Source organism: Microchirus variegatus (genome assembly GCF_963457635.1).
Source record: "Microchirus variegatus genome assembly, chromosome: 1".
Classification (NCBI taxonomy): Eukaryota; Metazoa; Chordata; class Actinopteri; order Pleuronectiformes; family Soleidae; genus Microchirus; species Microchirus variegatus.
In genome coordinates, this window is record NC_139802.1 from 35,981,928 (window position 1) to 35,997,882 (window position 15,955).

Genomic DNA, 15,955 nt, shown 5'->3' on the forward strand with positions numbered 1-15,955 from the left:
TCACCTGGAACCCTTTTGGAGGGTTCCACCAAGAACCGTTTAAAACCCTTTATTCAGGAAAGGGGTTTTAAAGGGTTCTGTGGATCAAAACGGTTCTTACGGGAACCATTAGTGTTACCAAGAACCCTTGAAAAACCCTTTCTTCTGGAAATGGTTCCAGGTAGAACCTCAGCCCTTGTAGAAGGACCCTTTTGGAACCCTTATTTCTGAGAGTGTAGTGTGGCAGAAAGTTATAATGATACTTTTTTTTAATTATTTGTACTATTTTGAATTTACTTATATTGCAGTATTCTTACATTGTGATTATTCTACTTCCCATTAGAATACAACCAAATACAATTTTTTGCATATTTTATTCAGGCTATCACCACATTCTTGGCAAAACAAAACAAAAAGAGCTTCATAGCATTAAACATGTTTGGGTGTTAAATGTACACAACACAAATGTCTACTACAATACAAAGCACAGTCGAGCTCATTCATCTCCTCGTTATTCGTCCCGACTCTGAAACTGGCTTGTCTGCATGTTTGTGGTCCTGTGATTTTTGACCTCTCTCTCCCTCTCTCTCTCCTTCTCTCTCTCTCTCTCTCACCTCACCCGCCCTCCCTCCCTCTCTCACTTTCTTTCCTGCAGGGAGAGCAAGGTCCAGTTGGAAGCCCAGGTGCCAAAGGTTATCCTGGCAGGCAGGTGCAGTAAATCCTCTGCTGTGACTGGTACAGTTTCTTGTCAGGGCCGATGGCAGAAAGCCACGTGGAATTAGGTTATATATAAGCTGACTTAAAAGGAAATGTCTGGGTAAATACTGTACTGAGTTAACTGGAATATTTTTAAAAGATCAAGCGGTCCCAGAAAACACATGCACGAGCTTCAGCCACACAAAAATGACCAATGAAGCTGAAAAGGTGCATTTGTTTGCTACAAATGCTTTGTCGGAGTGCATTAGAAATACCTGTTATTGTACAGTGTCTTTATGTTATATCAGACAATTTGCAATTAATAGATTTTTAAAAATGCCATTGACTATATTATCACATAAAACGTCTTCTTCTAACCATCACTTGCACACATTAACCATGTATGTGGATGTACCTTAATGCAGGTAGTGTAAAGCATCAGTGTTGAGATGCTTTAAATTGTGTCTTTGTTTTTTAGGGTTTACCAGGGCCTGTAGGACCGATGGGGCCTAAAGGCGTTCGGGTAAGTCAACTCAACAACATTTGAAATAACTTGAAAGTTGAAATAACTAACACTGCTGCTTTGACAGGACCGGTGAATATATTTATAGGCAGGCAAGGGGGCGTGCAGCCGGTCAACTTACTGACACTTGCACAGGAGCGTGGATGTGGATGCAACGACATAGCGTAGTGCATGTGTGTGTGTGTGTGTATGAAGGCAGGTGTGCACCAACATCCACCTCAGCAGGCTCACTCACTCAACCAGTGCAAGCCACTGTTAATAGTGTGCTAAATGTAGGAGCCTTTATTTGTAATGTCAACATTGTGTATTACTGTGTGCAGACAGTGTAGTGAAAGACTGGCTGTTGATAAGCCTGAATACACACCCTTTAGGTACACAAACAAAGAAACACACACACACACACATACGCACACACATACGGATACAAACACTGATTATTTTTATGTTGCGTTCCAATAGAGGTTCTTTATCAGTTCCTCTCCCCCTGCCCCCACCGGCTGGAATTTCCTGTTTAAGCTCCGTATGAGGCCCTGCTGTGTTAAGGAGACATTCTAGTCATCTCTCCCTCTCGCCACCTTTCCACATCCACTTCACTCTCCTTTGCAGTGTACTCCATATTGTGTACATGCTAACCTTCCCCCGTCTCACACTGTACTGTAACATAGCATGTCAGCTGTTCCTCTCGTCGTGTTCATCTCTTGTTGTGGTGTTTGTTTCTTGTGTTTTCCTTTATGTCTGTGTCTCCCCCCTGTACCGACAGCCCAGTGTGAGGTCCTGGCTATCTTCAGAGATCCCTGGCGTGAGGGTATGTGCCCTTGGACTACATCGTGGAAGCCAGCACCATGCAGTCCATGGGCATATACACTTGCCTCATGGCTTGGTTCTTCATTGAAGCCCACCCACCATATCCATGCTGGACAGTCAACCCCTCGAATCACAGCCCCAGGGCCAATGGGAATTGTTGTTCTTCCAGCTGTTTTGACAGCACCTGAATACTCACATCCCGTATTCCTCCTCTTCCCTGTCTCCCATCTTTCTGTTCCCTCTCCTCTCCTGCAGGGTTTCATTGGAATCCCGGGGCTTTTTGGTCTTCCTGGGCCTGATGGCGAAAGAGTGAGTTCTCGTCAAATGCACAGTAACCCACTAAACCCAGCTAATGGTCCTTTGAAATTACTAGGGCAACCTTGAATCCTTTTGTGGTGTTGACCAAACTTCGGGCTGGATATCGAACACCTTTGTGGTATCGACTGGGTATTGAACTTCCTCCTTATGCCTCTGTGTCACTTAAAGTTGAAAATGGGTCATCGTTTGATTTTGGTACCTAAGGAGTTATGGCCAATTCCAATTTCTATCTTAACCCTCAAGCTCAATCCTTAATCTTAACTGGCCCTCAAAACCAAGTGTTGAGGGTTATTTTGTCACTTAGAAAAAAAGAAGAAGAAGAACACATTTACGTCACAATTATTTATTACGATCCGTTTGTCAGTCAAGTTATTAGGTTGTCAGTTAGTTATAAGATGATACTCATACAAATACCACAACCACGGACATATTCAGCTGACAGTTACCACACACCACGGCTTATTTAAAAGAAAACGATAGCAAACTGTCGAGTGTGCGCGCTGGCTATTGACAAAAGATCGTAAAATTAAAATAAATGTTACGCAACAATGACGTCAGTAATCCATAATATGGACCTAAACTGAGATAATACAATGGTTTTTCGTAATTTTTATATCTCTATTAACAAAGAAAATACTTAATTTGTATCGCACTCGCTTCGCTGCTTTCGACGCCATCTTTCTTATGTGAAAACACGCAATGCATTCTGGGTAGCCCTTGCTCCCAGGGGTGGTCTCGGAAAATCTCAATATTAAGGGCGATACAGCCCTTAAACTTGCCCCTCAACTTAATTTTTCTGAGAATCGGGACAGCACTTGCACTAGAGGGAGCGCGCATTTTTGAGATTGAGGGTTAAGCAAGGAATTGGAATTCACCCTTAATCTCATCAGCATCAGTGATCTGTCTCTTTTGACTAAAACCCAGCCTTATAAATGACAACAAGGCATCTACTGCTATTTCATTCAGCACTCATATTGTTGTTATTTTACGGGGGAACAGTCCCCAGTTGTGCAAGATGCTGCTGCATGAAGCAGCGTGGGAGTATTGATGACTCATATGATAAAAGCTCCCCTCTCAGAGCCTTTGAACTGCCTGAACTCTCCAAGCCCCCCCCTCCCTCCCTCCCTCCTTTTGTGCAGCCTCTAAAACATGGAGTATTTAACCCACTTGTGGCATGCTCCAGGTGGTTGCATCAGCGCTGGGGCAGGCTGGCTGTAATCAGGACCCCTCTGCAACCAACCAGCCAAGGACATTGCTCATACCACAGCTTTTTACACAACAGCCGTGTCTGGCTGTCTTCTCCCAGGAGATGCTGCTGTTTATTTAACAGATATATGTACAAGATGAGGCCCAAATCCCTCATAACTGCATTCACCTGTTCCTCACATCTGTTGAAGCAGGGTTTCAGAAATGCTTTCAGCTCAGGCCTTTTAATTGTGTGTTTGGGGATTAGATCAATTCCTAAGAGTGTTGTGCATTGGTTTTAATGTCTTTCTCTCCCCCCTTCTTTCTGTCTCTCCCTCTCCTGTTTTGATTTTCAGGGAATTGCCGGTGAACCAGGGAAGAAGGGCAAGATGGGTAGGCCGGTAAAGTTTTGTCTCAACATACTTTACAGATAATCTTTCAAAAGTGTGATGAATTGTGCTGGAAGTGTTGACCTTGGGTATATCACCTTTTTTTTATATACTAATGGGACACATGTCAAATGTTCTGCTTCATTCTTTTGATTGTAGCTCTTAAAGCTGCAGGCTCGTGACCCCACTCAAATAAGGCAAGGGATTTGCATTAGTGTTACAGTGCAGGTGTATTTCAAAGCATTCGTCTGTTTGGATCACATTGAGGACAAAGAGTCCAACACCTTCACATGTGAAAATTTATAAGGTCTGCATTTACATCATTGCTCAGTGTTTCCATGGCTGTTAGAAGGGTTAACTCTAGCCTGAAGGCTGTGGAGTCCCACCAGCCGCATGTCAGGGTCTTGGATGCAGTAAGAAAAAAGCTTTTGTTGGAGTAAAAAATCTGTACTCCCCCCCCCCCCCACTCACTTCTGTTGTGTGTGTCAGATGGTGTAGAAAGTCACTTTTAAGAGAGTGCGTCAGATAAAGTGTGTCCCCCCGAAAGTCGCCGCTGTGATCATTCTGCAGCTGTTGTTTATTAGCCTTTCAGTAAATAAGGCATTTATAGACTGAGGCATGTAAACACACACAAGACCGCTAATTCTGTAAATCAGACCAATGTTTAGGAAGAAGCTTTTGATGTCGATTTCTAATGTGAGGGGATTTCTGTCACATGTTCTGCATTGATACATTTACATATGCGTTGGATTTCTTTGTTTTGTGTTTTTCCTAAACTCGAACAGAGCAGCATAATATGAGTCGTTTCACAGATTAGACCTGTTGTGATCACAGTTTGGTCGAACTGGACAACACACATATTATCCTCATTATTATCTCATTTCATACCTCGACCTGGAACATGCACGCACACTTGGAACAGGAAAAGGTCCTGAACCTGAGCCAGACATTCACATGGCCGTAACCACAAAACTCTGTCGAGGAAATGCACACCATCTACAGTAGAGTGATGTGGGAATTGATATATGTGAAACGTCAGGAAACATAAAATGTTTCCCATGTGCAACAGCTCTGCAGTTCACCTTAAACCTTTTTCTTTTGTTTTTGTTTTTTTTGCAAGTTTTAGCTTTCATTGTTCATTAGTCATAGTTGCTACAGAAACATCCCAGTATCTAAACATGTCTTCTGCTTGTATGTGATCCAGTTTGAATTAAATGCACGGAGAACATGCTTGTCTGACATGATGTTAAGGCGAAGACATGCATTAGAGGCTCTTGTGAAGGCGACTCTCCTTAAAAAGCTCAAGTGGTCAAGTGTTTTACTTGGCAAAGCTTAGCTTCCCACATTTGTCTGTAGCGTGTAAACGCAGCGGTGACAGTTCTATGATTCATCCTTCGGGTCATTTACATGCTCCATTGATTCCTGCTGCACATGTGAACCACCAGTGTGCGTTTCCTCACTACATTAAAGCGGCCCAGTGTGGAACAGTGACCTTCCAAACCTACTTGAGAAGCCCAACAGTGAAAGAAAGTACGTTTTTGTTCTACTGAACAGTCACGGGATTGAGTTAGGATCGCTTCATTGACCTGATGGGATGGGTGTCAGTAGATTGAAAAGATACGTAGGCGTTAACATACACAAGGATTTATTATTATTTGAACATTAAATCCACATGACAAAATGATCCTAGATTGGTCCATTGAAAATAAACTGCAACCTCAAATACAAAGACCTACAGTTAGTCAGCAGTCTTGAATAAATATAAGTGCTGTTTATGTAACATCTCCACGGTGACTTAAATAACTGACCTTTTCAGTAATAAGCATTTTGAAACAATATGTGGATGCCAGAGTAGCAGAAACCTAGACATTATGAGCACTTCTAGATGGTCTCGGTTAAAGTCCCTTGACCTGTGTGCGTTCTGCAGATGTGGTTTCTCTTTGCACCACCAGCAGCTGTTCGCATCGCTCGAATTTGCGTCCCATTTACTGCTAAACGGACAGAATAATTACTTGACTTACGAAGTGCACTCGGGACTAAGTGGAACAGTTGCCTGCCCGCACCCTACAGCTGAGAGATTTAATGCTTGTAATGATGCTATTATGCTCTCATTATGTACATATTTCAGATTACACTATGTTTAATGTCAGCGATGTTGGATATGACTCTGTGAAATTGTTGTAATCGCTCTGCAATTACAGTTGCAGCACATGATTGTGATACAGTCAGCAGGATTTGACCAAATTTGACGAAATGTTTATAGAAACGATGGTTTACGTTTGCATTAGCGGCAACAAAAGAGCATAACATGAACACGCCCTCCTTCAGAGTTCGTTTTTATTTTGGTTGACATTTTACAATGGGGTTCTTTGCTACATTGCAGTAGTGCTTACATAGCCAGTGCAACAGAGTGGTGCTTGTTTTAGCTTCAATTATGCATGACATGATTATGTACAGTATATGTGCAATGAGATGCTCGTATTGATAAACACTCACAGACATTGAGCCCAAATATGCAGCATCTCTCAGACTCAGTGCTCCTGTAGCGTTGTCTGCACAGATACATTAAATGCAGTGAGCCCTAAACTTTGCCTTCAGTAGTTGGTGAAGAGCAGAAATAGAGCAAAAAGAAGTTACTTTTTTGTCTAGGAGATACGTAACTAGTTATTAATGTTGCTCTGTGTCATTAAAAGTTGATAAAGTGTAACAAATCATATAAACTGTAAAGGATACGCTGACTGTACTGGCTGTTTAAGGCTTTTGAGTGTGATTGTTGCTTATGGCGTGCACCTGAACATAAAAGCTTCTCACTGTGTCCTCAGGGGTTTCCGGGGGACTTTGGGGAGAGAGGACCACCTGGACCCGATGGAGAGCCAGTATGTCACACACTCTGTCACACACACACGCACACGCACTCAAACACATGACCCACATGCTCACACTCATAAACACACGCACTCCCCTGTTTTTAGTACTGTGACATTTTGGCAGTGCCTGTGGGTAAATCATCTGGCAGTCCTGCTGTTTGCCCGTTCTAATTGAATATTTTCTTTTGACTTTGTACACATTTTATTGCCGTATCTCGTTTCATCCTATCTCGTTCTCTGGTGCACATTTTGCAAGTTTCACTTGGGCAGTTGGCTGGTTTAGCTCCCAAATGCAACCTTTTCCATCCACCTCTGTAAACTGGCCACCAGCACACACCATACTGTATACACCATATTATTAGGAAGTGATACCCAAGAATACTAAATGATGTAATAGGATGTCATTTTGACTAATTATTCCTACTTAAGCAACAGTAGATCAACGAAGAGTCTGTTAAATGTCTGTCCACGTGGAAGAAATCAGAAAGATCATAGTAGTTTCATACATTTTGAGATGTACTGTAATTCTTCATCAACCAGAGTGAAAAGCCCTAAAATAAAAACACATGCTGCCTTTTAACTAACACAAATAAACAGGCTCTGAGTTTGTCACTCAAACTGAACTCAAAATGAATCCTTTCTTACACACTGTGATGCCTCATTTTTGTTACTTATTCACTGGATGTTTGTGTATATTTAGAATAATCTGTGCATTCGAGATTATACACTGTACTTCTTATACATTCTTTGTCGTCTCTTCCTTTGAGAAAAAGAAGGTCTTTGTCCTTATCTGTAAAACCTAAGAGCACACCAGGGAAAAGTCTCTGAAAAGGAGACGGCTCATTTTTAATGAAATAAAAAAAAAAAAAAAAAAAGGAGGAAATCCTGCTTTAATCTTAAACAAGCAAACGTCTTCAGTCATACTGACTGCTCTTTTCGGAGAGTTTTTCTCCACTATCTCAGTTTAACCATTCATTAACCGTTATAATGGTGCCAGAGGAAAAGCCAGGAATCATATAGATGAATCGTCTTGAAACAATGAATGTTTATACTAATTTATTATAAATAATATGTCTCACGCTCAGTCTGGGGATCATCAAAGACACAATGATGTATCCTCTTCACCCATAAATATCTGTAATAATTCATCTCTACCAACCTGTAGATCCGAAAAATACACTCTCATGCGATGGACTTGCATCCCCTCCACCGTCACCTCAGTCCCACACACACACACACACACACACACACACGTGCATACAGCCCCCTCTCATAAGCTGAGGTGAACACTGAGCCACTCTTCTGAGCATGTTTGTTTAAAAAAGAGCCAATAACCCCAGTAACTTGCTCCGTCCACCTCTCCCTTCATCTCACTTTCTCTCCTCCTTTCTGACTAGGGTGACATGGGAGCCCCTGGTCCAAACGGAGTCCTTGGACTGATTGTGAGTAACACTTTTGTGCATTTCAGCGTGTCGTACGTGTGCTCTCCTAGATTGTAAACAGTGTGTTTTCGGAGCATGCATTCCATAAATTGTGAGTTTAAATGTAAAATCAGATGCCTAGTGCATTGAAAAAAAAGGCTCTCATCATCGTTTACTGTTCACTGCCAGTCATCTAATGGAAAGCTAACCACTCTCTGCAGGCATTTTAAACCACTGTAGTGATTGTAGTGACTCTGAAGATAGAAGATAGTTATTTTGCCATGACTCTAGTCTGCAGTTTGTCTTTATTTAACCTCTTATGAGAGGAGGAGAAGTGACAGTCATTTCTTATCGCCAACACAGACCTTAACGAGGCGTCCTGTTTTCTTTTTGAATCCCTTTCTCATTAACTGTTTCTGAGTAGAGACTCCCATCCCCACCCACCTATCACCTTGTCCGCCATGCCTGCCCAGCCCAACAGCCACATAATTGGGTCTGATTATAATGTCTCCCTGGTTTCTCTTGTCGTGTCCCGTCTTCGCCCCGTCGCTGCTCCTGCTCCTCCCAGTCTATTCTAGGCCACCGGTGGTGGTAGTGGCCCTGTAATTGGGGGACCTCTGATTACAGCTCTACGCCGAGCTCCGTGTCCTCCGCATCCATCCGACCAGACAGTTTAATGTACAGTGCACACCAGCAGCGCCGGGCCTGTGCTTCACGGATATAAATACATAAGTAAGCTTCTCGCAGGACTGCAGGCCTCAATCAAGGCAACAAGCAGCGCTGAAAAGGGGAAAGAGTTAACATGTAGGCAACCTAGAATGATAAGGAAAGGTTGTCTAAGCCCCTACCTTCCACACACACACACAATTCTCTGCTTAAAGCTACAGGCCGTAACTTCTAGTGACTTTTGTTGATTTGTTTGTTTTGTTGTTGTTTATATGAACATTTATATGGGTAGATGAAGACAAAAAAACATTTATCATATCAAACTGCTGAATGACCAAGTTTTTTAGAATTATTTTCTAAAACATAAGTGGGTGCTTCAGTCAAACTCGATCCATATAAGATTCTTCGGCTTGTCCTCTTAGGAGAACCCTTTTGGCTCCAGGTATAACATTTTTAGGGTAGAACCACCTGGAAACCTTTTGGAGGGTTCCACCAAGAACCCTTTTAGAACTCTTTATTTAGGAAAGGGGGTTTAAAGGGTTCTCTGGATCAAAATGGTTCTTGTTCTTGTTACCAAGAACCCTAGAAAAACTCTTTCTTCGGGAAACGTTTTTTCAGAAGCAAATGGTTCCATGTAGAACCTCAGCCCTTCTAGAAGGACACTTTTGGAACCCTTATTTTAGGCATATATATGTATGTATAGATAGATAGATAGATAGATAGATAGATAGATAAAGAATAAAACACACTAAAGTTGACATTGCCCTGATTCTGAAGCATTATTTTTGTATTTGATCATTTATATCCATATTTCAGAAAATGATAGACAGTTACAAAATGTTATTCTACATAGTAACATTCCATGAAGTTACTAAAATGGATTAGGGGGCGCAAAATTAAGTTATTCTCCAGCAGTCAATGCGTCATATGTGTAGTTGATGCCCCAAACTGTTTGCAGCCTGCCTCTTTCGTGACATAAAATAAATCTCTTCATGTGTGCCGCACTGGGATGTTGCTGGGCAAAATGAGTCCTAAACACAGCTATACTGAGAAACACATAAAAGTCTGGACTGTGGCAGACATGGATGACTATTCCACAAAACTGAATTCAATTAAGACAATAAAAGGTGCAATATATTGACTGCAAAACACATTTGTTCCTGTTCTGGATGAGTTAGCAGCAAATATGTAGTTGGCTGAGACAGCGAATTATCAGTGGGCCTTCTAGACGTCTGCAAGACGCCTTAAAGACTTTAGTCACGCTTTTTGAAAACTTGTCAACCTCTCGATACAAAATGAGCTTGTGAGTAATTCATGGCGTTTAAAACAATAAAACCCTGTGTCGCACATGCTGATACGTCAGTCTTCACTTTGCAAGCAGGAAATGCAGCGCTGCAGAAAATAAAAATAAGATAACCACGAGCAGCCTTCGATGTGGAGAGGACATCACAATAGTGCTACAATCCTGCCTCTCTTTCTTTTCTCTCTGCCTGTCTTTCACTCTCTGACAAAAAAACAACAACAACAGATGATCCGTTAAAGTATTTTAATGGGCCTGAATAACTGATCCTTAATAAAATACAGTTCCCTTTTGCCTTCAGGACTATAATGTTTTTTTTTTTAATCCGTCTCCTGCTCTGAGCAATGGATCCCAGAGCTGGTTTATTTTCCAGTGAATTATTTGGAGCTTTTATTCATTTTTATTCATTTTTATCTTCAAATCTATTCCTTATCTCCAAAGGTATCAAACATCATATCATCCATTGTTTTGTTTTTTGTGTGCAATATAATCATCATCATCATCATCATCATATGAATAATCTGGAAGGAAAACCGCTGAGTGTGTGTCAGCACTTGTGCATATACCATGAGTGAATTTTATTTGGTCTGTGTCCTGACTTCAGGGTGATATGGGACCTCTGGGAGAGATGGGCCCTCCAGGACCGAATGGACTGAAGGTAATCTCACAAGTATACCGAATGGAAACTGTACCTTCTCTCCTTTATTTAAAATAATCTTGTTTGGACTGACGTCTACTCAAATTGTGAATGATATACAACAATATAATGGATGATGAAGTGAGTAAAGGATGGTGGGACTGAATCAGGCTTTTTAACTAACCCATGTGTCGCTGCTTGTTTCAGGGGGTGCCCGGAAATGAAGGAGAACCCGGACTGAAAGGTGATAAGGTGATCTGAATATTCCTGTTATTGGCCTGGTTTTGAGCAGCATGTGATAAATATGTACCTCTTTGCATCCTCCAGCAGCCGTCAGTGACTTAGAGCATGTTTGCATGAGGAGCCACTCTCAACCAGACTTAATGTTTATATGTAGGTTTATACAGCATGAGATCTTACAGGTTTCATTGTTAACCACCAATATTAACAACTCCTCCATCATTTTCATGAAATCAGCTGTAATCGCAGTTTTCCCAATAGAGGGACTATTACAGGAATATCTGATATGTGTAAAGAATCTAACCCACCTTTAATTTTTCCTTAGTTGAAGACTAGAGAGTAGGAAGATTCCGCTAACTCGAGCTAGACTAGTTTCTTTTCATCTTAATTAAAAAGAAAATGATTTGAATGATAAACTGAAAAGTAAGTGAGATGTGGAAACGGCTTCATCTGTCCTTCAACACTATTACCACAAATTACGACCCATTAAGACCCATGATCCAACAGGTTTAAGTATAATTATAATATAGAGCCTTTGACCTTGAAATAGGCATATAAAAATAATTCTGTACCAGTGTAAAGTTAAAACGTGATAATTGAGACAGACTGGCACAACATAAAAACGTACTTCAAGGTGTACAATTTAGCAACATTCATTTATGAGGTTGCTTTCTGTCAAATTAACATTATTACACTTATACTATAGAAAACATACACGTGTAAAATACACTCTGCACCTTTCATACAATGACTTAAAAATGTTGTGTTTATGTGCAACTGAGTTGAAAGTTAAAATTCTCCCTAATATTTTACCTTTTGTCTCCCTTTCTGTCTGTATGTCATCCATCTTCCCCCCCCCCCCCCATGTGTCCATCTCCTCCTGTTCCCATCAGGGTGAAATTGGGATTCCTGGAGCACAAGGGGATATCGGGTACAAAGGAGACAAGGTAGCCCACCACCGCATACTTGCACATCCTTTTCCCTCATCAGTCCGTTCCCCGCATGCTTCCTCCAGCACACGCTCACTTAGAGACACACGGCCTTTGTTGTAGAACTGCCTTTGCAAAAATGACTTGGCCAGATGTGCACCATCCAGCTTATGGAAATTCTTTTGTTAACAATCATTTGTCTGTGTGTCAGCAAAAATCTAATCCTTGTAGAATCATAGAACTATCTTCCCGAGAGATTAGAGAACCCCGGTCCACGTCTAATGCCTGTTACACTTGAAAATAAATCTTCTGCTTTTTGCCTCTCAATATTGTCATAGTTTTTTTATATGTTGTGTTTGTGTTGGACAGGGCATCCAAGGAGCTCCAGGGTTACCAGGCATCCGTGGAAAACCAGGACCACAGGTAGGGTCTGGCTTTTTAGCTTCGGATGTTCTGGCTACAGCCAGCTGCCTTAGCTTTGCATTAAGCCTGGAAATGACCTACTTCTGTCCAAAGGTACAGGTATTTGCCTGGGCCTTACATATTTGTTTACTTAATATGTAACATTGCAACCCTCTAAAGCAGGGGTGTCAAACTCATTTTCACTGAGGGCCACATCAGCATAATGGTTACCCTCAAAGGGCCAGATGTAACTGTCATACAGAATAAATGTAACTAAATGTAACCAAATATAATGTAAAATAATGGTAACTACTCTACCTACTAAATAACTTTCTGTATTTATTACTTATTCAATTTCACTTGTCGCATGACGCGTATATAATGATACACTGCGATCTAGTGGCAGTGCCGTCACTTTGCGGGTAACGCAATCGCCATGCATTGTGGGAAATGTAGTTTATGGTCAACAACACACGCCTTAAAGCAGCATAGACCTATTTCAACACAGATTTTTAAGACCAATTAATCACTCGAGGGCAACATAAAATGGCGTGGCGGGCCACATCTGGCCCCCGAGCCTTGAGTTTGACACGTGCTCTAAAGCGTGGCTCTCAAACTCAAAGCTAAAAAAAAAATGACAAAATGATAATAATTCTGACTCTATCAAATGAAATTGATTGGTGGCCCACAGGCTGTGTTTCAGACCTCTGCTCTAAAGCACATGTATATAAACAACAAATTGTGGCTTTATATGCTTCATACAGGAGGATTTCTTTACTGATCACATTGTTTCCTAAAGTTCCGACTGCCAACATTAGACACTGAATGAAATCACTGCTCTCAACCAAGAAAAATAATGACAGAAGAAGAAACCCACCCAAATGCCATCATCACTGTCATGTGTTGAGTTTGCTGACTGTACGCAGATACCTACAGTAATATGAGGCAGCTTTTGCAACTTTTGGCTGGCTGTTGCCAGCCCGTTTCCAGCCTTTGTGTTACAAAAAGTCAACCAGCAGCTGTCTAGTATATATCCTGACATGTATTGGATAGGATTGCAAATGGTGTAACTCCTCTCATCACACTCTCAACACAAGAGTGAAGAACTGTATTTCCACAAATCTTTCTCACATGTTTTCATTTTTTTTTCATTTTTTTTTTTTGTGACAGGGCAAGCAAGGGGAGAGAGGACCTGATGGTGCATCTGGACCTGCGGGCCTTGAGGTTTGTTGTTTTATATATTTATTGGCTTTATTTAAAATGTGTGCCTGTTTTAAAAAGAGACAATCAAATCCGTTTTTCGTTCATCACGACAGGGCTTTCCTGGTGACATGGGACCGCCAGGAGAGAACGGCCTTGAAGGACCGAAGGTGAGTATTTAAACAAGAGTATGCTAACAATAACAATAACAATGCAATGTTGATATGTTTAATACTTTACCATGTTCATTATCATATGAACAAAATATCAAATACAGCTGCTTTCATCAGCAAACATATTCGTAAGGTCAAAGACTCAAAAAGTATTCCTCCTCCTGGAATAATGACTGTCTGTATATATTTTCAAGGTGATTTTTCCAGTAGTTGTTCAGATAGTTCAGTGTGGACCACAGTGGTGAACTAAGTCACTCACAAACCAACACTGCTCTCCTCAGAGCCATGCCACCACAACCATGGCTATAAACAAATGTGTAAATAAAACAGTTGCCTTCACACACTCACGTTCATTTTTCCTGTTTTTTTCTCCTTCCAGGGGAAACTAGGGGCCAGAGGTTTACCAGGACCTCGTGGGTTGCCTGGCTTGGAGGTAAGACAACATTCACATCAGAATAACCATAAAGTGCCAAAATGCATTAAAGGTTTTATGGCACAATATTACTTTTCTTCTTTGCTGAGGGCTGCTCTTTGTCCCCAAACATAATTTATCCTAAAGTCAATATCATCTGTTTCCAGGGAGATGAAGGCCCGATTGGACCAGCAGGCCCAACAGGACTGGAAGTGAGTAATTAGACAAACACCTGATGTGTCTTAGCTGATTGATGATTTTCAAACATTACGCCTGGATGTCTTGCTTCTCTCTTTGAGACCCAATGCCTTATATGAGTGTTTCTTCCTTTAAGAGATAAATGCAAATTACAATGTATCATGATGAGCTTAAATACGCTCAAAGCAAATACAAATCTGCATCAGAGGCTGGAGAATAAAGGGTTTAGTGAACTGTGTTTAGCAAGCTTTTTTAAGGCAGCCAAGACCCAAGAGCACTCTAAGCCTTCTGCTTGTGTGCATCAAAGCAGCATAACATAGAAAACAGAGAATATTATGCATGGAGGAAGTCCGTGCGTGTATTTGTGTACTCTTCTTGGTAAGTTGGCTTATTTATTTCAAACGTTTCCAGCACAAAACAATCAAACCATCCATTGTGTGCATCATTGTGGTTTTGGACATCCTCTGTGTATCTGTGGCAAACTTCAGAGAGAGAGGGAGAAGGGGGGGGGATAGAAACGTCCCTTATTGTATGGAAACACGACTGCAGTATGACATTAAAATCCATGGGTATGACTCACAGCAGAAGGAACCAGTTCACTGCCTGGTTGCAACACAAAGGAACTCTCACAGCCTCGTCTGATTGAACTCTAATAGAGGAGGACATAGAATGAGTGACATCAGCCTGCTGTTAACAACATGACTGAACCTAAAGCATGTGTACTGTGCTTTAGGTCACAGCCACTTGGACGGTATATACAGCATCTCCAGTTCTATTGTGCTACAGTAAGAGTTCAACTCAAATGTCTTTAAGATAACAAAGTAGCTCATCCTTGTAGACACTTTACATGTGTGTGTAGTTGGTGTTTGATTGAAGTTGAAATATCTCCATCTCTGGATGATTGTCCTCTTAAAAACCAAGGACTGCATGCAACCCCTGCGTTTAGCCACTAGGTGGTGTTAACAGCCATCATCATGTTTGTGGACGGTAAGATTTAAGGGCTTGAGGCAGAGATAGATAGATTTGTTTTTGCTCTATCCTGGATTTTAGTACCTGTTTGTCTTTGTGTGTGTGTTTATCTTGCTCCGAGTCATCCTGAACCGTCTCTCACTCCCGACTGTACTCCTGAACTCCCCACCTCCCGTCCTTCTTCCCTGACCGTCCTCTCTTCCATCTGTCTGAGGGGAAGTGGTGTATGACTCCTTCAGGAGCAGTGATTGATCTCTGGCCAGGTGCCACACAGATCCTTCCACCTACTCCTCCACCTCATACGCCTCCTCAAACAGCTGTCTTTTAGCTTCTTTTTTTTTTCTTTTCACTGCCCTGCTCGGATGCTGACACCATTGCTGTATTTCAGTCCTCAGTTTTCACCATCTCCCCCCACACTCATGGAGCAGTTTCTCTTTTTTATTTTACAATTTCTTTGTGTTGTTGCCCAGGTTAATGTGGTCATTCAGACATAAATCTAGATCGGGTGAAAAGAAGTCACAAATCCTGGTCAGCTTATATTAATTCTCATGTTACGACAAAAATCTGCTTTTAGTGTTACTCCTAGTAAAATGCTGTGTTATGCTGCTCTTTCTTTTCAAAGCTGCCAACTTTCTGGGGTAAAACAT

At 41.4% G+C, this 15,955-nt stretch overlaps 1 protein-coding gene across 1 annotated transcript in view; it reads left to right on the plus strand.

The window, feature by feature from the left end:
- Positions 1-15,955, plus strand: part of col27a1a (collagen, type XXVII, alpha 1a) — a gene marked incomplete at both ends in the record, with an annotated part of 67,683 nt that overhangs the window by 33,641 nt on the left and 18,087 nt on the right. Inside the window, 14 exons of the mRNA XM_083900108.1 lie at positions 635-688; positions 1,154-1,198; positions 2,258-2,311; positions 3,862-3,906; positions 6,717-6,770; positions 8,159-8,203; positions 10,753-10,806; positions 10,993-11,037; positions 11,919-11,972; positions 12,324-12,377; positions 13,527-13,580; positions 13,673-13,726; positions 14,109-14,162; positions 14,309-14,353. Coding sequence (XP_083756234.1) covers positions 635-688; positions 1,154-1,198; positions 2,258-2,311; positions 3,862-3,906; positions 6,717-6,770; positions 8,159-8,203; positions 10,753-10,806; positions 10,993-11,037; positions 11,919-11,972; positions 12,324-12,377; positions 13,527-13,580; positions 13,673-13,726; positions 14,109-14,162; positions 14,309-14,353 — 711 coding nt within the window. The remainder of the gene's footprint in view (positions 1-634; positions 689-1,153; positions 1,199-2,257; positions 2,312-3,861; positions 3,907-6,716; positions 6,771-8,158; positions 8,204-10,752; positions 10,807-10,992; positions 11,038-11,918; positions 11,973-12,323; positions 12,378-13,526; positions 13,581-13,672; positions 13,727-14,108; positions 14,163-14,308; positions 14,354-15,955) is intronic.